Below are 26,569 nucleotides of genomic sequence, written 5' to 3'. Positions count from 1 at the left end.
CCAAATTTTGGTTTGCCACCGCAATCTATTTTAACCAGACGGGACCCCTGGGTAAGTGCTGCCGTCTTTTACTGTGCTAATTTTGATGAATTTAAGTCGGTTAGGTACCGTAAATTATTGAAATTAACATCTGTTTGCTGACTTCCATTTAAAAGCCTGACGCTGCTGATGCCGCCGCCGCCTTCTCTCTCCCCCCCCCCCCCCCCCCCCCCGTCCAGTTTTGTGTCGTCGACACTTTCAAAGCCACTAAAGCAGCTTGCGGAAGTACCATTCAAGAAAGCAGATGTGAAGAAAGACTTGATTTACATCAAATCAAATATTGTGCATTTGCCTGAGGCAATAACAAAGTTAGAAGTAAGTAAGGTTTATAATTTATATAAAAAACAGCTACCAGCCACATGTATGGTTTAAAAAGTTTTATTATCTTCAGACCATGACCGGTTTCGGATTTTCCTTTACAAATCCATCTTCAGATGGCAGATTACACGCATTCTTAGTTGGACCTAGTTTTGTTTGTGTTATTCGTTTGCTGCACTGGGAAAGAAAAGAAATATTTTGTTGTCATATCGGTAATGGTATTTTTACGAAAGATTTACTTCTTTTACAAGATCTAATTGCTCATGAGATGGTTTTTATAAACATTAGTAAACTTGCAGGTTAGTGTACTTACGAGCTGTGTAGTTCTGCCTGACGAAATATTCGTGCGTTTATGTTTTCGAACACGAAAAGTGTATGAAGCTTGCGTTCGAAAACATAAACGCACGAATATTTCGTCAGGCAGAACTACACAGCTCGTAAGTACACTAACCTGCAAGTTTACTAATGTTTATAAAAACCATCTCATGAGCAATTAGATCTTGTAAAAGAAGTAAATCTTTCGTAAAAATACCATTACCGATATGACAACAAAATATTTCTTTTCTTTCCCAGTGCAGCAAACGAATAACACAAACAAAACTAGGTCCAACTAAGAATGCGTGTAATCTGCCATCTGAAGATGGATTTGTAAAGGAAAATCCGAAACCGGTCATGGTCTGAAGATAATAAAACTTTTTAAACCATACATGTGGCTGGTAGCTGTTTTTTATATAAATTATAAACCTTAAGTACAACAGCCACGTTTCTCAACATGTCGTCTTTCGACAAAATAGCGTAGAAGTAAGTAGTTGAATCTCTGACGTTTATTGAAGAGGTTAAAAAATCTGTGTAACAAAACATAAGATCAACAAAGTTATCGAATCAAGTGCTGATTTTTGAGTTTATAAAGTTAATAAAAATTTTTGTAGCGAAAATGTAAACTACTTTCAACTTGATCTGACTTGGCCGAAATTTCTTCACTTAAGAATGCTCCTTTCACTTTTCGACGTAGAAAGATTGTAATTACTAACTTTACCCTGAAGTAAGCAGTGCAGATAAACGGCAACGATGTAAAGTACTGTATTTCCCAATCTTCATAAGAAATCAGTATCGAATCTAAGTTACAAGAAAAACTAAGAATAATCTACAATCCCAAAGTCATGCAGATCATATGTCAGCTCAACGCACTCGCGCCGATTCCTCTAACCTTTGGTATCTGTCGCCAACATGTCTCCACAAGATCATTTTCTATGTACAAAAATGTTTTCCGATAAAAGCATGAGCCTGAGGGAAGAAAATTTGGAGAAATTTTGTTGTTGTTTACTGTTTTAGAAGAAAGTAAAAATAATTACAGAACTGAATTTTGATACCGCATGTTGTTGTTTCAGTGTCTCATTATGCGTGTTTAATGATGATCCTACACGAATGCATGCATGTTTAACTATGTAGTAGTACGTTACGGTCGGAGGAAGGCAACGGCAAACCACCTCCATTATGACCTTGCCTAGTAAGGCGGTGCGGGTCTCCCGCATCGTTCCCCTACGCCCTGTAAAGAAGCATGGGACTTCATTTCCATTTTCCATCAGTACGTAAAAATCCGGGTCTTATTTGTTATTTTAAGATTCTTTATATCGCTGGGTTTTAACACACAATAAGGCCGATTGATGATTTACACCATCCATTTCTCCTTCTAGTATTATATTTATGAATGCGATCGTTTTCGAACTGTGGTTGTTGACAACGATATTCGTAAGAGGCATGCTCTTTAGGCAAAAATAATTAAATAAAATTTCATAAGGGCGTAAATGTAGTGTCTTGCTGATGCCAGTATGCCCAAATGTTTAAGAGCTGGGCGCAAGTTTCAAACGCGCTATTATTGCGTGAGACGTCTAATTACATTACTAAACAATTCATATAATTCCTTCTATTCGATGTCTGATGGGTGGACACACTGAACTCTTTATAAGTTTGTTAACCTAGCTGCGTGGGAGAGGCAGCATTCAGACAATCGCTATTTCGTGAAAATTTCTTGCGGACTGGTGAAGAGTTCTCGGGCTTCCAGCCGGGTGGCGGAGTCTTCAGACTGCGACGTTTCGACGAGTGACATACTCATGATGATGATGATTATGTCACTCGTCGAAACGTCGCAGTCTGAAAACACCGCCAACCGGCTGGAAGCCCGAGAACTCTTCACCACCTATATACGCCGTGAAAGCATACATTCACATTGCTGCGGATTGGTTATAAATAGGATTTTCGCGAGCGGAGTGGATTGTCCAATGATAATCTGAACGAACCAAAACCGTAGAGCATACAAAGCGCAACCGAATGAGAAGAATCATCACCTGGTGCATTGCCATACAGTAGTTGCTGAAGTACGATAGTAATACACTTTTACAAGGATACTCGGTATATCGTGATAATAATAATAATAATAATAATAATAATGGCGTGTGACGAGGGCCTCCCGTTGGGTAGACCGCTCGCCTGGTGCAAGTCTTTCGATTTGACGCCACTTCGGCGACTTATTCGTCGATGATGATTAGCACAATACAACACCCAGTCCCTGAGCGGAGAAAATTGCGGTGGGAAAAAAAATTCTTACATACTGGCGTTTACATATTTTTACAGATCTAATTTAACAGGGACGGTAAGGTAGTCAGCCGCGCCCCTACCGTAGGAACCATCTGGTATTTACCTGGAGTAATTTAGAGAACCCACGGGAAATCTTCCATCAGGATGTTCGGGGAACTAGAATATCCACCCCCCCTCCCCCGGATACAAAGCTAGTCAACTAACAACATCTCGACTTTCTACGGTTTACTTCTACTGTACGGTTTTGTTTTGTTTACACATTAACTGCAATTGAATTATTTAATAATGTAAAATATTTCATTTCACTCATATATTGACGGAACTTCTGCAAACAACATATTCACTTACTTTCCGACTGTCACCCTTTTATCCACTTTCTTTAGCCCTTACTTCAATATACGTACAAACCGAAATGGTAACGAATGACGCTTTTTTTAACTTAATGGTAAATACGCAGCAAAAATACGTAATGGCATCTCCCCCGGCTTCGACCTAATTATTTCTGTCTACAAACGCGACATATACGACTTATTTTTGGTGGTGTATTTTGCTCCTAATCCAGTCGATTAGGAAGATCACTTGAGCCGTCTCTCTGCTGTCAAACTAATTTTCAGGAATAAAGTTACGAATAAAGTCTTCGAGAAGGCGTTTGGTATATGAGCAAAGAAACCGAAAACTATTACATTTAATAAATCATTAGTGTGCAAAGTAGTAATCCCAGTGTGGGCTGTAACTTACATGCCGGCCGAAGTGGCCGTGCGGTTAAAGGCGCTGCAGTCTGGAACCGCAAGACCGCTACGGTCGCAGGTTCGAATCCTGCCTCGCGCATGGATGTTTGTGATGTCCTTAGGTTAGTTAAGTTTAACTAGTTCTAAGTTCTAGGGGACTAATGACCTCAGCAGTTGAGTCCCATAGTGCTCAGAGCCATTTGAACCATTTGTAACTTACATCGTTCTATTCGAATTATTACACCAAGTTACAGAAAAAGAGTTGAAACGAAATTAGCCCAGTAATTCACAACTCGCTGAGCGGACAAACTGATTGGCATTTAGATTTGTAAAAGAGGAATAACTGATGGAGACAAGTTTTCCATTCTAAAATAAAACTCATTTTTCCAAGAGTCAAGAGGTGTTAGGGCGTTGATGCTTATAAAATACGTCGTTAATACGCTATGAGAGGCAGTGCCACTCGACGTCTCCCATTAATTTCATGTGCGAAGGAAGAAAAGCCCAACGATGTAGAACGTATTGCTCGTAGACCCCGATCGCTTCCTTCTTAAAGATGCTGAGAGCGTCGCGCCCCACTAAGGAGAAATACTATTCACACCATATAAATAACCCCTCCCTCCCCCCTCTCACACGCCCTCTTATCTCTGCAATAAGGCAGTGATAGACGCTAGAGAACAGGTGTCCGGGCGTCAAAGAGTGGTTTGCTATTAAAACTCGAAGGACAGACTACTCCGTCTCGTGAAATGAATGACCTTGACAGAAAAGTGCAATCCCATAAGCAGGATTATTTACAGCTGTTGTTCCCGTGCACCATTCGAGAAGGAAAAACAATAAACTCTAAAAAGGCCCGCTATTCCCCCTAAGCAACGAGAAGAAAAAACGTTTCGAGAACGGAACAATTAACTATCGTAGCACGAGGTACGCGAAGAACACTCCGCCACACACCGCAAGGTGGTGGCGTGCAGAGTATAGCAGTAAACGTAAAGTCGAACACTGAATCCCTGAAATACATCAGCAAACTGAAAATCATTTTTCTATTTGATTTTACACACACACCATAGCAAATTAATTCACATGGAGAGATGTCAAAAATATGCAGACAGTAAGAATTCGCTCTGACATAACTACAGCAATACTGTGTTCTCTGATGGCATTCTTCACCAGTTTGATACACATCACTTCCGGACTCTGTTACGCCCCCCCCCCCCCCCCCCACACACACACATACTAACAGAATTGTAAAAATCTTTTTTGTTAAAAAACTCCAACATGAAGATGAACAGATCTAGTATATGTTCAGTAGTCATCTCGACGGACACACACTTCCAAAATAAACACGATACCGCGGACGATAATACTGAATCTTCGATGCTAAATTATATTGTCACAGAGAAGACGACGTTTTAGGCAAGGCCATACGTATCAAACACAGAAAAAAGGGCACCCACTTGTTCTTGTTCAGAAGACGCCCACTTGTTCTTGTTCAGAAGACGTAATACAAAATGTAATAAAAATACAATCATTACATGAAGAAAAGTGCGATAAGGTCATTTTAATTAGGCTCCAATTAACATCTTGTCGACCTAACTGTATTCTCTGCGCGTCAATTGGCTCTTTTACTTTGCCTTATGAAAGGTGAATAAATTACAATTAAGGAAATGCTTCGAAACATAGATTTGGTGGTATGTACGTACACTTTTCTTTGCAGAACTGCAACAAAGCATTGCGCAAAAATGAAATTAAATATACAATACGATCCTTATTCGTATTAACACTTGAGACTTGGAAGAAAAAAAATTAATGCACCAGAAGTTAAAAAGTTAACAACTCGCGTTTTATCTGGATTCAGGTTGTCTGGGTTATGCTCTAAGTTAAAAAGTAAATTACTCATTTTTCTCGCAGTTAACGTTTCGTTTTTTTTAAAGACATAATCGAGATAAATTTACGTAAATCTCAGAAAGCATTGTTATCAGTTACAAAAAAAAGTGGGTGTCACTATTGTTAAAGATCGTGTTAAGACGCCCACTACACCATAATTACTTCAAAATCACCACTGTTTTATTTTAAGCTAGTTTTAGACAGGATATAAATAACCTTAGGAAACTGAATACACGCCGGTGCTCTTGGTCGCGCTAGCTGTATTATTTTTACATTTCATACACCCAGGACAAGTGGGTGTTCTTCTCCAAAACAAGGGAAAAATGAGTTCTCTGTCACATGATTTAATTAAATTACGCACAACAAGAAGTTATTTAATACACAGAGTAATGGTATCAAATAAATCTTAGAATAACAGTATTTTATGTAGCGCGCCTGCGGTCAGCTGTTCGCGTGTGATATTGACAGACGCGCAAACTACGTATTTTTATATCTTTGCACTGTCGTATTCGGTATGCTTACACAAGCAGCCGACCACTCCGCTTTTGGTAATAGTCTCATTATTTCGAGGTTTTGCGATCACAGCACGAAAAGCTCTGTGATTTAGAAAGAACACCACCCGAAAAAGGCGAAATAAATATTGTCATTGGAAACTCACCTTTTCTTTCGCTCTTCCCGCATGTTTTTGCACCGATTTAGCAAGTAAAGCACCCTTACTCTCTGCCATCTTGAGTTCACTTCAGAGAAAGCAACTGGTTCGCTTGCGTTCCTTGCGTTAAAATATATACTGGACTGGCGGGCGACTCGAAACGTTCCTTGTACAAGAAGCGAAAAGCTTCCAAATACCAGGCTACAAAGACGTGATTCTGTTGTCAGTGAGAGCAAAATTCCTATTTGTTATAATTAAATAACATTCAATTCGAGGTTAGCGTAAGCCTGCTATAGTGTAAAGACCCTCTAATGTAGAAATGAGAAAACATGCCTACCGTTCCTTTAGTTAACTTATCCAGAGATAAAAAAGTTTAAAGTAGTTCGATTTAACATCAAATTACATCGTAAAAAATTTTACAAAACAACTACATGACGTTCAATTTTGAAAGGTGTCCCAAAACACCCCAGGATAAGACGTTTTCACTACAATTGGAAGAGTTACTTTGTTGATTAAAAAACATAACAATAAAAAATGCCGCGAATAGTGTAAAGAAAAGTTATCCGACGACAATGTTGTAATTATGCAATTGCATATTAATAGTTTTTTGGAAAAAAATATTCGTTTAACCAGACTTCGATTACGAACGAAAATGGCGATTGTGTGTGTTACGAAATGGGTGGGACGGAGGGGTAGTTTGTTTTGAGCTATAGTATAGCTTCCTTCTGTTTATTTTGTGAGTTTATGTAGGAAATGTAGCGTTTTTAACACTTAGGATATTGCCCCCAGGAGTAAGTCCAGTTCACCAGAAACAAGTACTGTCATATAATAGGCAAAATGATTTCGTTCGAAGTTGGTGTCATCTTGCCGTCAGCTGGAACAGGTGAACGGGTCGGAGCATCGTCACCAAAACAATACATCGAAATAATGGTAATAATTAGTTTCAACTTCTTCTGACGAATGCAATACCACAAGTGAAACATCGAAAAAACCTTTGTTTACAAACAATAGTTATGTTTATAAACATGACCTAACCTCAACTTCAAAAACGTTTGCCGGTAAATTTACGTATTACTGATTTTCGTATTGATAATTTCGTAATTTTCCGGCCACACCATCTGATGTTAAGCCATAGTTATCGTACATTCACCGAGAAATGTTTTTAAATTTTAATACCCGTCTCTTTTTAAGTATGTTTTGTGTAGAACTTTAATACAAGTATCTCAGATTGCACATTTGCACCAGTTTATTTTATATCACCTTTTCCCATCGATTTTTGTTCTGTTATTTGATAATGTAGGCAGTCCATCTTGTTGATATTACTCCGGGAACAGCAGTAAATATTTGAATATTGAAGTGTGATATCCATGAAACTACAGAGGGGGGGTTTAGATATAACATTATTGCAGGAACTCTGCAACATACTGTATGGGCGATCCACCTTTCATTCTGTTACTCCATGGTAACATTGAATGCTGTTACTGACACCATAACTTGCATGTGATGCGCGTTCCTACTTACTGTAATACAATGACATTTCACAAATTTAAGTCATTTAATTGTATAGGTACTTCAACATAGTGTAAAACCTTGAGTCCATTAGATATCCCAGACACCTCATCCCATCGGATCTATGGCATGTGAGCAATGAAATGTAGTCCAACGTGTAGCCATGGTTGACAGATCTCTATATATTACAACTATCTGGAGATTCAAATATGTCTCTGTAGTAAACCGGATGAATTTGACTAACAGAAATCGTGTTAGAATTAACTCAGTCTGTTCGCCCACGAGATCCAATAGCTAGTAGATAGCACCGTAACTGATGTTGTAAGGGTTGACTAGTGCAAATGTTCACTGCATTTCAGCCTTGTTCCGTAGTGCAGAAAATATGGGCTGCAGAATACTGGACCCACATTGCAACGTGATTGATGTTATGTCAATTTTAATTCATAAATGTGGAATTTGAATCTGTAACTGACCTAAAATGCACCTTCACCTTTCCAGAGAAAGAGTAAATTTAATGCATTCTGGCACCTGCATGCACTTTGACTTCCTTTTCAATTTGCTTCAGGGGTTTCTTTGCTACGACTGCTAAACAGACTCGACTTACTTACTTAGGCCTACTGTTAATATTTTCCATAAGCATTTCATTGAGCATCATGTTTACAATCCATGCATCAGTTCATTGTATGAAATTGTGTAGTCTGAAATGCCATGAAATCTTTTCAGAAGAAGTACACCTTTTTTGTGCCATTAAAATAACTATAGACACTACCAACATACCAGCTTTTGTAGTCCTGAAATTATTGTATATACTTAGTGTTTCTTTAGTATGGTTTTACACTCTTACTGTTCCTTTTTGTGATTGGTGTGTGGACAGCTACATAAACAAAACTTTGTCTAATTTTAATGTCTTGGTGATTATATGAAATGTTTGTGGGAAAAAGTAATACATCCCTTGATTTTCTTGGAATGACCAGTGAGCTTACACACTTCATTTCATGTAGTTTTTTTTCCTTGCTGGGGATTGTGGAGGATCTTCCCACCGAATGAACAAATCCATGATGAATTCTGCAATTTAAATTTGAAACAGATGCATTGTGCTCTGTAACCAGTTGGACAAATTTGCTTTATATGAGTGATCTTCAATGTTTGTGTCACAATTTCTTAGTATTTTTCCAATGAATATGCATTCACCACAACTGTTTCCAGTAATTGATATGGCTCCCTGCATCAACTTTCTGATTTATTTTTACTTATTCATGTCAGATTTGTGTTAAACATGTGGGAGGGATGGGCAGTATTCAGGGATATGACAGGTACGATCATTTGAAGCAAACTTCTACTTATACAGAACCAGAAATCAGCCCATCTAACTGCCATCATAAGCATTTGGAACTAGATTCTGCTTAATATGGAAGTAGATAAAAATGAGGCAGCCTTCTCAGACGAATCGTCCCAGCAGTCACCTTCGGTGATTTACAGGTTATTTCAAGTACTGAACACAACCCCAAAATCTTTTCCATGCTGAGTGTGGTTAAATTGTAACTACACCAGGAATTGATTCCATCCCCAGAATTTCTTGAAACTACACTCACATTTATTTAGCTGATTTTCTATAAATATAAATAAATCGCAGGTGAGTCCTTGATGTGATGCAGACCTTTGTTGTAGATGTCTGCACTTTGGCTGTTGAGGAAATGCTCCACCTCTAAAATCACCTCTTTGTCATTCTGGAAATGCTTGCTGTGCAGTGGTTTCTTCACTTGAGGAAAGAACAGTTCACTGGGCAGCGTGTCAGGATGATAAAAGGTGGGAGGCAAAATTTGATAGCCCAAAAAAAGCAGGAGAATGAGCAGGGGTTTTGTCGTAGAGCAAAACCACCTCCTCAGACAGATTCCTGCTATGCTTTGTCTTAAAAGTCTGCCATAATGTCAGGAGGTTTTGGCATTATGCTCCTGTGATGGTTTGCAACATAAAACATAGTCTGTTGACACCACCCCATGGCAGTCTCAGAATCACCATGCCTGATGATATTTGTCTCTTCGCCTTTTTCGGTATTAATGAATCCACATGTTTGCACTGCTTGCTTTGCTCCTTTGTCTCTTTGTCATAATGATACACGCAGCACTCATCCATGATGATCAAGTGGCTAAAGAAGTCATCTGGATCAGGTTGACACAGTTGAAATCTTTCCGCTATCACATTTCAATCAGCAGGCTTTTTGAACAGGTACGAACAGTCGCGGAACTGAGCAGATGATGGCCTTTGTCACGATCAGAATATTGTATGAGGTGGGACTGTAGGCTTTCTGGGCAAATTTCAATGATGAAATCTTCTCAGTTTATTAGCTGAGTCGAGACATAAATCTGTGACAACATTTCAACACCATCAAACTACCTTCCATTAGGAAAATGCATGGCACTCTGCGACTGTGATATAACTTTCGAAATGGTAATGGGCAGCAATGAGTTGTTTTTCCATTCTAGTGTTATTGGAGCAGATCCAGATTTCGGCTAGTTAGTAGCCATTATGGATGCAGTATTCTGGAGTTGTTATACGTGCCCTGGTACGTCTACACCTGTTCCTTAAGCTCTTGTCACAGTTGATTAAAGATTATTGTGACAAGAGCCTGAACAACAGGTGTAGACATACTAGGGCACATATAATAACTAAGGAATACTGCATTGATAATGGCTAGTTACTAGCCGAAATCTGGAAATGCTGTAATAAAGCTAGAATGGAAATGACAACTAGTTGCTGCTCTTTACCATTTTGAACATTTTAACAAGTTTCCTACTCATCATCTTCAGATGAAGTGTCTGTTTCATGTCCAGTTCATATCTTTATAGCCCCTGCAAGCTCCTTTGCCTTGTCTGCAACAGCTGGTCCAATCATGTGCCTCCAGAAGGAGGGGTATCGTGGACAATGAAAGGGAGGGGAGCGGGGGGGGGACCGTTGTGGACAGTGGTGGTGGGGGCTCCCGCTGTGTTTGACGACCCTGGCGTCATTTTTGGTGCTGCCTGTTTATTCCAATGCTGCCTTCGCCACTTTTGCATCGGAGTGCTCTTGATGTATTCCTGCTAGCACTATATCCCATTCAGAGCTGAGTTGGAAACCACTAAGCCAGTTGACTAGGTCATCACAAACCCTTATCTCCACTGCCTCTTTGAAGGTCACATCCCAAAACCTGTTTGTGTGGCACAACCACCTCTGTCTGCTCAAAATCAAACACATGGCCTCCATTGAGGCTGTGCTCTTTCACTGCAGATATGTCCATTTGGCCGAGGCATACACTTCTTACATCTTCCGAGTGATACTGCAAAATATACTGTTGTGTCTGGCCAATATTGCTTGCCCCATTTGCAACTGATGCTTAGACTCTAGTCATGGTTCGTCTTTTATTGAACCAAGTATATTTTTGATTTTAGCCTATGGCTAGAAAAGATATAAATGTGTGTTGTTCCTTCCTTATGCTGGGCCATGGTCAAGGTTACCAGGATACTAGAAAAAAACAACATTAAAACCATTTTCTGCTCATTGCCCCCAAAATCAAAAATATGTTTGGCTCAATGAAAGATCAACAAGGACTGCGAATATCTGGAGTCTGTGGCATTAGTTGCAAATGTGGCAAGCAGTAAATCGGCCAGATGCAGCAGTATATTTTGCAGCACAGCTCAGAACATGTGAGAAGCAGTCACCTCAGATGAACAGAAAAAAATGCAGTGGCAGAACACAGACTCAATGATGTCATATGTTTAATATTGAACAGACAGAGGTGCTGCACTGGAAAAATGAGGTCTAGGACTCGATCATCAAAGAGGCAGTAAAAATATGAGTCTGTGATAATCTTGTCAACCAGAGCAATGGTTTCCAACTTTGCTCCATATGGGATATAACACTAGCAAGAATACGTCAGGAGCACTCTGGCGTGAAAGCAGCGAAGGCAGCAAATGCAATAGACAGGCAACACCAGGACGTGGTGCTGGGACCCTCCAATGTGCCAGAAGTCCCCCCTACCACTGTCCACGATCCCTCTCCACTGTCCACAATATCCCTTCTGAGGGCGCGCAATTGGCCCAGCCGTTGCAGATGAGGCAGAGAAACCTGTCATCTACCGACTATAAATATACAAACTGTACATAAACCTGATGGTGAGAGTAGAAAACTTGTCGAAATACTGCTGCTGAAAGATGTCTCGGCTCAGCTGATAACCACAGAACACTTCCTCACTGTGCAATCCGTGACTGATTTAAACTTGTTCCATCACTGCTTCGATAGTGATTCCCTGGTCTTTGAGCAAGAGGGTCACCAGTTCCTACGATTGCTGGTTCTCAATGGAGAGATGGCCAGCTACTTCATTCTTTGTCACTGAGACGTGTGTGGCCGCACTAAAAGTGCCTGCACCACCTGATCTCTGTATCATATGATGGTGTGTTGTTGTCTTACACTTTCACCAACTTAGCACAGATTTGTTGCAGCACTTTTTTCGCACTAGATGCAGAACATCAACGACCTTACGATACTCTACCTTAATGGTGGACTGTGTTATTTTGTTCTCGCTGTCTAGCAGAGTGGTACCGTACTGTGGTGTGGGAATTCAGTGTGTACCAGGACTGCAGATATGTACTTGCAAATAAACAAAAATTGTAATTAAATACCTTAATTTTTTGAGAGATAATTGAAACTTTATAACTACCCCTCGTAATAATGTGTTAACCCTTGCGTTACCGAGGGGGGAGGGGGTACTTTGTGCCCACCTTTTAAAAATATTGTGATCTCGAGTGGTACTTTATATTTTAAAATTTTGAAAAAATGTTTATCGTTTTTGGTGATTTCTTATATCAGATTCCATAACTGTTTTAAATTTTTCAGTAAAACTTAACCAAAAATCTAAGTCCTATTACCCACTGTGACTTTTCACAACAAATGTCATATTCATATTTTCAGGTTTAGGTCCTGTCTTACACATCTGTAGAATTTTGAAAGGCATGATGTGCGGTGAAATCAATGACAGTTAATGAAATTTATATTTTTTAAATTTTTGGTGGTGGTCATGAAGTACCCCTGCACTTGGAGTAAACATTATTGAAAATATGTAGGTGTTGCTAAGATCATGCTAAAAAATGTTTTCAGGTTCCACACCCTTCTTATCCATCAGTACCTATGTTTAAAAAAATATATTGTTAATAAAAATTAAACACATTTATTTATTTATTGGTGGTGTGCACAAACTAACTCCCCGCCCCAGTATTACACATTTTTGGAAAATGCATTGGTATCACTCTGGTTAACTGTAGTAAATATCTGAGATTTGGAATTTATTTCACTATGGTTGTGGCATCCTTAGCTGCTGTTTATTTTCTCTGTAGATTACGTTTTGTTTTTCAGTGACTGTCTGCTCAGATCTACAATGGATGCAGCATAGCACTGTTGTTGCCGTGGACCAGTAGTTAGCTTTCTCAAATGAGGTTATTTTTTAAGCTTCTCAGTAAGTCTTACTGCGCCTATTTCTCTCCCCCCCCCCCTTTTTTTTTTTTGCAGTGTTTTCCTCATGCTCATTCACACATTCATTTCACTGTCATTCATTTGGCAACACAGTTTCTGAGCTATGTCACTGCAGTATGTGTTTTCACTTAGACATTATGAGGACTAATAAGATCAGTTTTTAAACACATATCACCTTACTCTTTTGCAAAATGTTTGCTTTTAAAATTTATACACCATTGCATGGCTTTGAACCAATTCTGGTCAATTTTTTTTCCCCCACTCGTATGTTGATATCTCAAAATGTGATTTCGGACTCTTTCAAACCCTTAAAGGTGATGAAAATCACTGTTGGACATTGTTTAACATAAGGCAACAAAAATGTGTCTTTAAGTGATAAATCAGGTAAATGTGGGCAACAATGTTTTTCTCCATCAAATTCAGTTGTGTGTAGTGTGACTACAAGGAACAATGATACAACATTTTCAGTTGATTTTCCTGACTTCCATCAATGACTTATGAACTGCAGATTGAAACTGAAGAAACAGCTAAAAGGTGGGAATTTAAGGAGATGGGACCTGGATAAACTGAAAGAACCAGAGGTTGTAGAGAGTTTCAGGGAGAGCATAAGGGAACAATTGACAGGAATGGGGGAAAGAAATACAGTAGAAGAAGAATGGTTAGCTCTGAGGGATGAAGTAGTGAAGGCAGCAGAGGATCAAGTAGGTAAAAAGATGAGGGCTAATAGAAATCCATGGGTAACAGAAGAAATATTGAATTTAATTGATGAAAGGAGAAAATATAAAAATGCAGTAAATGAAGCAGGCAAAAGGGAATACAAACGTCTCAAAAATTAGATCGACAGAAAGTGCAAAATGGATAAGCAGGGATGGCTAGAGGACAAATGTAAGGATGTAGAGGCTTGTCTCACTAGGGGTAAGATAGATACTGCCTACAGGAAAATTAAAGAGACCTTTGGAGAGAAGAGAACCACTTGTATGAATATCAAGAGCTCAGATGGAAACCCAGTTCTAAGCAAAGAAGGGAAGGCAGAAAGGTGGAAGGAGTATATAGAGGGTTTATACAAGGGCGATGTACTTGAGGACAGTATTATGGAAATGGAAGAGGATGTAGATGAAGATGAAATGGGAGATAAGATACTGCGTGAAGAGTTTGACAGAGCACTGAAAGACCTGAGTCGAAACAAGGCCCTGGGAGTAGACAACATTCCATTAGAACTACTGATGGCCTTGGGAGAGCCAGTCATGACAAAACTCTACCATCTGGTTGTATGAGACAGGCGAAATACCCACAGACTTCAAGAAGAATATAATAATTCCAATACCAAAGAAAGCAGGTGTTGACAGATGTGAAAATTACCGAACTATCAGTTTAATAAGTCACAGCTGCAAAATACTAACGCGAATTCTTTACAGACGAATGGAAAAACTGGTAGAAGCGGACCTCGGGGAAGATCAGTTTGGATTCCGTAGAAATGTTGGAACACGTGAGGCAATACTAACCTTATGACTTATCTTAGAAGAAAGATTAAGAAAAGGCAAACCTACGTTTCTAGCATTTGTAGACTTAGAGAAAGCTTTTGACAACGTTAACTGGAATACTCTCTTTCAAATTCTGAAGGTGGCAGGGGTAAAATACAGGGAGCGAAAGGCTATTTACAATTTGTACAGAAACCAGATGGCAGTTATAAGAGTCGAGGGGCATGAAAGGGAAGCAGTGGTTGGGAAAGGAGTGAGACAGGGTTGTAGCCTCTCCCCGATGTTATTCAATCTGTATATTGAGCAAGCAGTAAAGGAAACAAAAGAAAAATTCGGAGTAGGTATTAAAATTCATGGAGAAGAAGTAAAAACTTTGAGGTTCGCCGATGACATTGTAATTCTGTCAGAGACAGCAAAGGACTTGGAAGAGCAGTTGAACGGAATGGACAGTGTCTTGAAAGGAGGATATAAGATGAACATCAACAAAAGCAAAACGAGGATAATGGAATGTAGTCAAATTAAATCGGGTGATGCTGAGGGGATTAGATTAGGAAATGAGACACTTAAAGTAGTAAAGGAGTTTTGCTATTTAGGGAGTAAAATAACATGATGGTCGAAGTAGAGAGGATATAAAATGTAGACTGGCAATGGCAAGGAAATCGTTTCTGAAGAAGAGAAATTTGTTAACATCGAGTATAGATTTAAGTGTCAGGAAGTCGTTTCTGAAAGTATTTGTATGGAGTGTAGCCATGTATGGAAGTGAAACATGGACGATAACCAGTTTGGACAAGAAGAGAATAGAAGCTTTCGAAATGTGGTGCTACAGAAGAATGCTGAAGATAAGGTGGCTACATCACGTAACTAATGAGGAGGTATTGAATAGGATTGGGGAGAAGAGAAGTTTGTGGCACAACTTGACTAGAAGAAGGGATCGGTTGGTAGGACATGTTTTGAGGCATCAAGGGATCACAAATTTAGCATTGGAGGGCAGCGTGGAGGGTAAAAATCGTAGAGGGAGACCAAGAGAGGAATACACTAAGCAGATTCAGAAGGATGTAGGTTGCAGTAGGTACTGGGAGATGAAGAAGCTTGCACAGGATAGAGTAGCACGGAGATCTGCATCAAACCAGTCTCAGGACTGAAGACCACAACAACAACAACATCAATGACTTGTGGCAGAACATTGTGTAGTACCCAGCATTGTACTTGGTCCTCTAAAGGAATGCTCACAACATGACCAGTGTAATCAAAGAAAGGAACTTAAACAATGGACTGTCCAGGTAAGAATTCAGCAATGTAGGAAAAAGATGGATTGCTGGTGCTGTAAAGAAGACATATCAAGTTTCAGAAAGGCACAGTTAAGACTCTCACATATAGCTTTTGACCACAGCCTTCGTCAGTAAAACACACACACACACACACACACACACACACACACACACACACACACACACACACACACATACACATACAAGCAAGCACACCTCACTCACACACAACCGCCAACTCCAGCATCTTGGACTATAATTCCAGCCCAAGATGTGCTTGCTTGTGTGTGTGTGTGTGTGTGTGTGTGTGTGTGTGTTTTACTAATGGAGGCTGTGGCCGAAAGCTATAAGTGAGTGTCTTTTAATTGTACTTGTCTGCAACTTGACTTGTCTTCTTTACGGTAAGTAGCAATCTGTCTTTTTCCTACATTATCAAAGAAAGGAACTATCATTTTGTAGGAAGTCGTGAAGTGCTTTGTTGGTGTTTGTTCACTTCAGAACTCTCAAACAGTTGACCATTCCTCAGTGTCCATCTCGTATGCAGATTCTGAAGATTCACCTCCCATTATGATCTCACATAAGGGTTTTGCATGTTCTAGGTCAATTGTTCCAGGCATTTCCTTACAACGATTAACATGGGCCAATTTTTGGACTTCTGTCAAGCTGTGCAGAATCCATCAGTAACAGATTTTTATTGCAGTTGAATATCAATGCAGAATCAAATGTACCAAAGTCCTTGATATACCTATGGATAACTCCATCACATGATAAGTCACATACCCTTAAGTTGTAAGTCTTTTCTGAAGGTGGTTAATTGATTGCCAAACATTGAGTCATTTTTGTCAAGTTTGGCATTTACGAAAATCATAAAAAATCAAGTGACAGAAACCTTTATTTGAAATTGCCGTTTTTTCACGTTCTGGTCTTTTTAGCCAGTCACTGTGAACAATCTACTCAGTCAGTTTCTGGCTGCCACCATTTGATCAATAACCAATGACAAATACTAAAACAACAGTAATGCCAAATCTTACGGGGACCTGCTCGTGAACAGGTAGCATTTTCATCCTGTACTTTCAGAGTTCATTACTCTTTATATATAACACTTAGGACATTACTGTTTTATACCAACGCTGAATGACCATAGGGTTGTTGTTGTTGTTGTTGTTATTGTTGTTGTTGTCTTCAGTCCAGAGACTGGTATGATGCAGCTCTCCATGCTACTCTATCCTGTGCAAGCTGCTTCATCTCCTAGTACCTACTGCAACCTACATACTTCTGAATGTGTTTAGTGTATTCATCTCTTGGTCTCCCTCTACAATTTTTACCCTTCACGTTGCTCTCCAATACTAAATTGGTGATCCCTTGATGCCTCAGATTATGCCCTACCAAGTGATCCCTTCTTTGAGTCAAGTTGTGCCACAAATTTCTCTTCAATTCTATTCAATACCTCTTCATTATTTATGTGGTCTACCCATCTAATATTCAGCATTCTTCTGTAGCACCACATTTCGAAAGATTCTATTCTCTTCTTGTCTAAACTATTTATCATCCATGTTTCACTTCCATACATGGCTACATTCTATACAAATACTTTCAGAAACGACTTCCTGACACAGACATTAGGGTAAGTATTAGTATAAATTGTATTTATTTATGTATAATACTTTAACTACTACAGCACTTTGCTTATGCAATGAATTTTGAAGACATGTTTTGTTCTCGGGGCCATTATCTGAGACATCATGTATTGTATTTATCACTCAGCTGTTTCAGGCATTTCTCAACACCCACACAATTGTGTAATGCCTCACATTATAGAATTTGGAACTCCAGATAGGAAGATCAACAATGTAGGAAAAGGTAGATTGCTACTCTTGTAAAGAAGACACGTCAAGTTAGAGACAGGCATGATTAAGAGACACTTACATATACCTTTTGGCCACAGTCATTGTCAGTAAAAAATAAAAAAAAAAAAAACACACACACACACAAGCAAGCAAGCACACCTCATGCACAGACGACCACCAATTCCAGCATCTCGGGCCGGAATTATATAGTTTGGAGTATACTACACATCATTATTGATGGTCATCCTTCAAGAAAATTACTGATTAGGTGAAACAATATTTAATGTTTCTCAGACATACTCCAAGCTATATAATATGATACATAATTTTATGAATGTCGAGAGAGGCCTGACACAGTTTGAATGGTATTGGGTGAGATAATGATACTGAAAACTAAACCTGACTTCAAAATTCATTGCGCAGACAAGCTGTTGTAATAATTAAAGTATTATGTATAAATAAATACAGTTTATGGTACTGCTTAACTTAATGTCATTCAGTGTTGGCATAAGACAGCAACTTAATGGCCCATCTAAGGGAGATGTGTAGAAATTTAATATGTGACCCTTGCAATAACATCTGTGCTGAAATGTGTTTGTTGTTATTTTGCTAGAACACCCAGCTAATCGTGAGTGTTTAAATTGCTGACAGGGCAGGCCCCTTTTGCTGTACGCTCTGGAGGAGGTGTTGCGGCCGCCGTGGGTCCGTCGTGTCGCGCTGGTCGTGGACTCTCCGGAGAAAGTGCAGACGGTTCTGGACGGGTCCGGCATCAAAGGTGCAGATCGTGTCTCTGTTGTCAGAGGGGGCTGCAGCCGACACCGATCCATACGGAGTGGCCTGCAGGCACTTCAGAAAGCTGGTATGTCTGTGTGTGAGAGGGATGGGGTTAGAGATCGTTAATCTGATTACATACATTTACAAACTGTTTGGTTTGTATACAGGAGTCATGTCAAAAATTATTCATAGAATAATTTTGGTACTAGCAAAGAACAATACAGCAAGTTTCAAAAAGAATATATGTGTTTTGAACACTTACGTTTATTAAACTGTAAGAAACTTGTATTTTGAACACTTGTTGTTGTTGTGGTCTTCAGTCCTGAGACTGGTTTGATGCAGCTCTCCATGCTACTCTATCCTGTGCAAGCTCCTTCATCTCCCAGTGCCTACTGCAACCTACATCCTTCTGAATCTGCTTAGTGTATTCATCTCTTGGTCTCCCTCTACGATTTTTACCCTCCACGGTGCCCTCCAATGCTAAATTTGTGATCCCTTGATGCCTCAAAACATGTCCTACCAACCGATCCCTTCTTCTAGTCAAGTTGTGCCACAAACTTCTCTTCTCCCCAATTCTATTCAATACCTCCTCATTAGTTACGTGATCTACCCACCTTATCTTCAGCATTCTTCTGTAGCACCACATTTCGAAAGCTTCTATTCTCTTCTTGTCTAAACTATTTATCGTCAACGTTTCCCTCCCATACATGGCCACACTCCATACAAATACTTTCAGAAACGACTTCCTGACACTTAAATCTATACTCGATGTTAACAAATTTCTGTTCTTCAGAAACGCTTTCCTTGCCATTGCCAGTCTACATTTTATATCGTCTCTACTTCGACCATCATCAATTATTTTGCTCCCCAAATAGCAAAACTCCTTTACTACTTTAAGTGTCTCATTTCCTAATTAATTCCCTCAGCATCACACGATTTAATTCGACCACATTCCATTATCCTCGTTTTGCTCTTGTTGATGTTCATCTTATATCCCCCTTCCAAGACACTGTCCATTCCGTTCAATTGCTCTTCCAAGTACTTTGCTGTCTCTGACGGAATTACAATGTCATCGACGAATCTGAAAGTTTTTATTTCTTTTCCATGGATTTTAATACCTACTCCGAATTTTTCCTTTGTTTCCTTTACTGCTTGCTCAATATACAGATTGAATAACATCGGGGAGAGGCTACAACCCTGTCTCACTCCTTTCCCAACCACTGCTTCCCTTTCATGCCCCTCGACTCTTATAACTGCCATCTGGTTTCTGTACAAATTGTAAATAGCCTTTCGCTCCCTGTATTTTACCCCTGCCACCTATTAAACTGAAAGATATACAACTATGAAACTTGGGACACATATTTACGAATCTCTCAAGTTAAGATTATAGATGGTCAGTATGTCCTCTGCCACCAATACGAACAGTATGTCAGTGATACCCGAATTCCTCCCATTGGAAGAGTTTTGTTCAGATAGTCACGCACTTGGCAACTCCGGTGAGGATGGTGACTTGTCTCAATAAAAAATGAAGTTGTCCTCTTTTTTTTTTAAATTTTAAGTACAAGTGTTTTGATGCACTATTTATATATTTATTTATTCGTAGTAATACAATGTACAAGATGAGCTCATGTCGGTGATTTGCCATTTTCTAGTGTACGTCTTAGCTTGTATGATTTAGAACCTTGGAACATAAATGTCTTTTGTTTCTTTTTTTGCTACAATAAGATCACATTATGCAAGCTGCGGGCCCACTGGAAAGGAAGTAACGGAAAAAAGCAAGTTTTGTAACATAGCAAGACACTGCTGACTGTTAACTGTGACTCCACCAAAGAAGAATGAGCTGTAAACAGACAAGTGGGATATCGCTCAAAACACATTGACTTTGGGTGAATGACATACAAATTCAGTGTGTGCATGTGGATTCTGTAGCCCCAATTTTGAACATTGTGTTTGTTCACTTTCCTACTAGGATGGCGTTGTGTGAAAGTGTTGTTATTATCGACAGTATTCCGAAGCTTATCGAAAAATTGCACACGTTTGCATTTCCCGTCATGATGTAGAGCCTGTAACAGCTGTAACTTGTGCGGCTTCATAACCTACCAACATCTCAAAACATGCCAAATTGTTGTTGTAGGCAGTTGTAACTCCCAACTTTTACAATGAGTTAACTTTATAGGACTGCATAGGAAAGTAGTTTGAATTTGTGCAACATTTGCATCGGAAGTACAAGGGCAGCCTGGACTCCTTCCTTTACATACACAAACTGTCGATACCATCTGCGAATGTTCCATCCATTCTGATTATTAGTTTGGTACCTCACCCTGAAATGTCTTTGCACTATAATCACAGAATTACACTTAGCAAACTCGAGAACACAAAATGATTTCTGTGCTGTATAGCATAGCCATTTTACAACCTGTGACATTGACCAAGCAAACAGAAGGATACCAACATGTAGTAGCAATTAATATAAACTAGAAAATGTATTTGTTCCTCCAATAACTGAGCCATGGCACAGTGATAGACAGTCTTTACAACATAGTGCTTTGTGATACATATATTCTTTTTGAAACACCCTGTATAACATTATAAGGTTAACTACACTGGACAAAAAGTGAGTCTTCCTGCAGAAACATCACACTAACAATGTGCTGTGTAAGACTGCCACTATAAATAGCCTCAATAATGGCTTCAGTTTGCAAGGAAATGTGTCCACACATTTTTTCAGGTATGTCATACTCAGCTGGAGCCACTTATTAATAGTTAGATCCTGTAGAGCAGAGATCAGAGACTGCCCCTCACAATTTGTTCGTGTAAAAAAAAAAATTGTTTGTAATCATCTTGTATTCTTTCCCAGAGGAGAGAGGGTGGAACCCTGTGGAAACTACGAAATGGCATATTCCTTCCGCCCCCTCCCCATCCCTGATGTGGTCACCAGTTAGGGGCTTGCAGCCTTTAGTACTGGGAAGTCTGTACACCCCTGCTGTAGAACTGCCAAATTGCAAGCAAATTGATTCATCTGCTGATCCAAATAGTTCCAGATGTTTTCTTTAGGACTAAAATCAGGCGATTTAGCAGGGCTGTCGACGTGCAATAGTGTTCATCAAAGTGGGAACTTGCGCATGTAGGACTGTGAATGTGGCTGTTGTCCTCTTGCAGGATAGTAGTGTCCAGAGCATGCTCATCATAATGATATAGAAGAAAGGACAACAGTTGATCTCCAAATATATTGAAATAAGTAGCCCGGTTCATGTTCACCATGACCTTTACTGAGGAGGCCAGAGTTGTGTTATCAAAAATATCACAGAACTACCACTGACCTCCACTATGCTCTGCAGCTTAAATATTACATTGGTCATTCGTAAAGTAACCTGCAACCATTGATATCGGTGCTACAGGTGTCAACCACTGCAAAGAGCCCACACATCCTCCTTACGTCACAGGCTGCCATTCAGAAAGAAGAAATAGCAACCCCCCCCCTTCTGTCCCAGCCCCCACCCCTGCCAGATTTGCGAGGCGCCCTCTCCGTGCCATGGCTTGAGAAGTGGCCACAGGTGAAAGAGTGGCAGTTCTCGTTTTGACCACTGTCACAGAGAAGACATACTTCTGCCTCTAGTATATGCTCATTGTAACATCACACTGTTATTTTCCTACCAGTCTCTGTTATACAGTGTTTTACTGGCAATCAACAGACGTGTTTTTATTGTTACTGAATAATATTGTTCATTTTTCTACAGACTTGTGATTTCATGCACCTCAGAGTGTTTGACTGCTTCTTGTGTTTAGACCCCAAAACATTGAATTGCATACGTAGTTCCACATGTGAACATTCAGCCACAGCCATGGACACCACAAAAATAAGTGTATCACTTTTTGCTTCAAATAAAGTGTTCCATACTTGGACTAATAATTGCATTGACTGTTCTCTTTGGCCACCTGTGAGTTCGAAAGCAGAACACAAAAAATCTCCATTTATTTAAAAAAAAGTGTGAATGGAGTTACAGCATTTGTTTTACAATACTGTGAAAGTACACACTCTAATTTATTTTTCCTGAGTGTTTCCAGCCACATTGAGACATTTGTTGTAACATTTGATGAGCTGTGAAATTCCGCAATCATAGAATTGTGCTACCTGCACCCATTTGGCACTAAATTTCTAGTAGTCAAAATCTTCTGTAACAAGGGAAGGTGGTGTGATACAATGAAGCTGTATGTTCAAAAATGGGCAAACCAGTGTCCTTGCCACAATTGTGATATCATCAGGTCACCAAGTTAAGGGCTGTCGGTCATAGGTAACACTTGGACGGGTGACCGTCCAGGTCTGCTGAATGCTGTTGGCAAGCAGGGTGCACTCGGCCCTTGTGCGGCTAATTGAGGAGCTGAAACTTTCTGGCAGATTAAAACTGTGTGCCGGACTGAGACTCGAACTCGGGACCTTTGCCTTTCGCGGGCAAGTGAGGAGCTACTTGACCGAGAAATAGCAGGTCTGGTCGTGAAAACTGACTGGCGGAGAAAGTGCCATACAGGACAGGAGTGTCCAAAACATACTCATCGTAAATATGTACAAGAAAGGACAATAATTAGTCTCCAAGAATGGTGAAATAAATATCCTGGTTCATGTTCACTGTAAACTTTAATGAGGAGGTCCAAGTTCTGTTATCAAATACATCACAGAACTATCACCTACCTGAGGTACCCTCACCGTCCTCCCATATCTGCATCCACTGATGCCTGTCAGCTGAAGATGACACAGCGATCGATCGGTACTGCTGGGCCTCCTGAGGCCTGTTTGGATAGAGCTCGAGTTTGACAAGTCCACGATGAAGAGAAATGTGCTTGGCCAAGTATTGAGAATGCAGATCTGTTTCGTCTGGTTCGGGAAAGGGTTACAGAAAACTGAAGACTCACCATGGTGGAACTTTGTGTTCATTTTCCATAGATTAGTAGTAATCTTCTGTACAAAGGTGGTTACTGAGATTTGAGTTACAGGAAATTTGATGCCAGGTGGATGCAGACAGCAGAATTCTACAACTACAGAATTTCAAAGCTCATCGTATGCTATGAGAAATCTCTCATTGTGGCTGGAAATTGTGTGGAAAAATAAATGGGAGTGTATTCTTTCACAATATTGTAAAACAAATTCTGTAACCTCATACACATAATTTTTTATTTATTTATTTATTTATTTATTTATTATATCTAATTGGAGGTTATTTTATGAATAGTCCTCATATGTTAAGCTGCCAGTGCACTAGATAGTTTGCATCGTTTGAAAAAAAGCCAAAAATGACAACCCGTCAGACCACCCTACACACCTCCTGTTTATAATGTTTTTATGGAAACTGGTTAAAATTAACCTGCGTTCACTGACAGCAGCAATTCTTTCAGGTTTGAAACTGATTGTCATTGATAAGACACGACAGATGTCTCCTGCCCCATTGGTTAGGATTTGTTTACAACCACTGTTCTTACACTATGCTACACAGTTGTGAGTGGTACATCATTGCTCATAGACATGTTAGACAGTCTCCGTTGATACATCAACAAGTCTACCAGCTTCGTTAAAAGTGTGAGCTCCTTCCTGGCATTCTGCGACATCTTCATGTCGACCCATCTCACTGTACTGATTCCATATAACTGACAGCACATACATGCCACTTCATTACCACGATTTGCTGCTCGACCATGCTATTATTGCACTTGGCCACCCGTGGCCATTACCGGAAATGTGTGGCGACATTACAATAAACAAATGAAATAGTGACAGTGGGAAACACAGCACAGTGTGAATGCTTTCAGGACAGTTGTGCTTGTACTGTCAAGTGGTTCAGCATGTCCTCAGAAATATCACAATAAAAACTCACAGTAAGAAGACCGAATTGCCCTCACTCCCAAGTGTACTAATAATGTAGTCAACTAATAGGTAAGTAGTGGAGGGTCACTTTAGTGCCTGGTACCAATCCTGCATATTCTACAGTGCTCCAACTTGATGAAGGTGCTCTTTTAAGAGGATGAGTAAAATTTGTCCTGTGAGGTTACACATGAACACAGCAAAATGGTTCAAATGGCTCTGAGCACTGTGGGACTTAATTTCTGAGGTCATCAGTCACCTAGATCTTAGAACTACTTAAACCTAACTAACCTAAGGACATCACACACATCCATGCCCGAGGCAGGATTCGAACCTGCGACCGTAGCAGTCGCGCAGTTCCAGACTGTAGTGCCTAGAACCGCTCGGCCACTCCAGCCGGCATAAACACAGCATGTGGAGGGCATCACGACATATGCAAGTACCTCTCATTGTGCTCTTCACGCAGAGGCGGGTGTGCGCGTGGTAGTGGTGCACGATGCAGTGCGCCCTCTGGTACCTGCGGAGCTGCTAGAGAGGCTGGTGGTACTGGCTGAGCACCACGGGGCGGCAGGTGCGACGCGGCCACTCACCTCGACTGTGGTGCGCGCATCTCCGGATGCCGGTGGGACGCTGCTGCTGCAGGCCAGTCTCGACCGCGACTCTCACCTCGCGTCGGAGACCCCGCAGGCATTCCGGACGGAGGTGCTGGCCACTGCTTACAACAAGGTACTGCTGTCCCGAGACTCAGATTTCTGTAGTACTCTGTCATTTCTGAAATGTGGGCCAGATGCACTCAATTCAGAGAATTTATGGACACACTTTACGAGTATGTGGAGACACTATCATGTTGTTTTATAGCACTATGTTTTGGCCTGTTTTGGAATTGTCATACCTCATGGGATTTTATTTACAGTAAGTTACACCTTTGTCTCATGGTTCCCCTTTTCTAACTCCATTAGTTCTCTACTGAATGGTATGAGTTGGAGGGTAGATAGTATTTACAGCATCCTGTTGAAAACCACTTGCAGTACTGCCTGAAATGTTGGTCTGTAAGACAGTGTAGTTACACGCTTAGGGAAGTTTTATCGAAGATGAGGATGGCTGTACTTGCACAGTGTAATGTGTTAACTGGCAGCACCCTGTCTCGTGCAACTGGAAAAGTCAATGATTTAGTTCGCTCTTCTACATCTACGTCCATCCTCTCAGGCCATTGTACCCATGTAAGGACTCTTCCCCGTTCCATTTGCACATGTAGTATGGAAGAATGTCTGCTTAAATGTCTCTGCGTGTACTGTAACCATGTTGATCTGACTTAAAGCTGTTTCTTGAAACTTTGTACACTTTCACACGATTTTACCATTTTGCCAACAGGCATTGAACTGAATGCAGATTAGCTGGCATCTATATCGCAGTGAAATTATGCAGAATGAAGGCGCACATAAAGTGTGGTATCAGCTGACCCACTGATCCAGGTGTTTACTTGCCAGTTGCAGTAGGCCTTGACCAGCAGCTCTTACAGAATTTCTGTGTGCTTGGATGTGGCTCTCACTTTGCACCATACTCGTGGTTTCATTTGCACTGTTGCTCAGTCATTTGCAACAGTGACATTGTGTTTTCCTTTGTGCTCATCTCTGTGTTTTCTGATTCCCTCCTCCCCCACAGATTAACATGTTGGGTTTGTTTTTTTTTTTTCTTTCCTTTTTTTTTCATGTCTTGTTCCATAATAGCAAATTGAGGAGCAAATCACCATTATAATGGAATGAGTCATTATATGAAATTAACATAAACAAAATAGAATGTAGACCAATCCTGTGCAGATGATAAGCTGCAAATATATATATTACTATAGTCAGGGTTCAAATTAATGATATGAATATAACAGAGGGAAACACTCCATGTGGGAAAAATATATCTAAAAGCAAAGATTCTGTAACTTACCAAACGAAAGCATTGGTACGTTGATGGAGACAATAACAAACACAAACACGCACACAAATTTCAAGCTTTCACAACCCGTGGTTGCTTCATCAGGGAAAGACAAAAGGATGTGGGTTTTAAGGGAGGGGATAAGGAGTCATTCCAATCCCGGGAGCGGAAAGACTTACCTTGGGGGGAAAGAGGGACAGATATACA

The 26,569-nt window shown here is 40.1% G+C and overlaps 2 protein-coding genes across 4 annotated transcripts in view; one reads left to right on the top strand and one right to left on the bottom strand.

Annotated features, from left to right (window-relative positions):
* Positions 1-6,387, bottom strand: part of LOC126214855 (myc box-dependent-interacting protein 1) — a 468,728-nt gene extending 462,341 nt beyond the window's left edge. Inside the window, exon 1 of one of the 2 annotated variants that reach the window (XM_049941489.1) lies at positions 6,217-6,387. In XM_049941489.1, the coding sequence (XP_049797446.1) occupies positions 6,217-6,285 (69 nt within the window). In that variant the 5' untranslated portion in view covers positions 6,286-6,387. The remainder of the gene's footprint in view (positions 1-6,216) is intronic. The other variant, XM_049941490.1, reaches the window with a different exon arrangement.
* A 472-nt stretch (positions 6,388-6,859) lies between these two features.
* LOC126215178 (D-ribitol-5-phosphate cytidylyltransferase-like) overlaps positions 6,860-26,569 on the top strand; it is a 53,118-nt gene continuing 33,408 nt past the window's right edge. For both annotated transcript variants that reach the window (XM_049941845.1, XM_049941844.1), the window contains exons 1-3: positions 6,860-7,137; positions 18,463-18,670; positions 24,903-25,162. In XM_049941845.1, the coding sequence (XP_049797802.1) occupies positions 7,045-7,137; positions 18,463-18,670; positions 24,903-25,162 (561 nt within the window). In that variant the 5' untranslated portion in view covers positions 6,860-7,044. The remainder of the gene's footprint in view (positions 7,138-18,462; positions 18,671-24,902; positions 25,163-26,569) is intronic.

Source organism: Schistocerca nitens, chromosome 12, assembly GCF_023898315.1.
Source record: "Schistocerca nitens isolate TAMUIC-IGC-003100 chromosome 12, iqSchNite1.1, whole genome shotgun sequence".
Lineage (NCBI taxonomy): Eukaryota > Metazoa > Arthropoda > Insecta > Orthoptera > Acrididae > Schistocerca > Schistocerca nitens.
The sequence above is the reverse complement of the archived record's forward strand: the minus strand, read 5'-3'. Positions and strand labels throughout refer to the sequence as shown.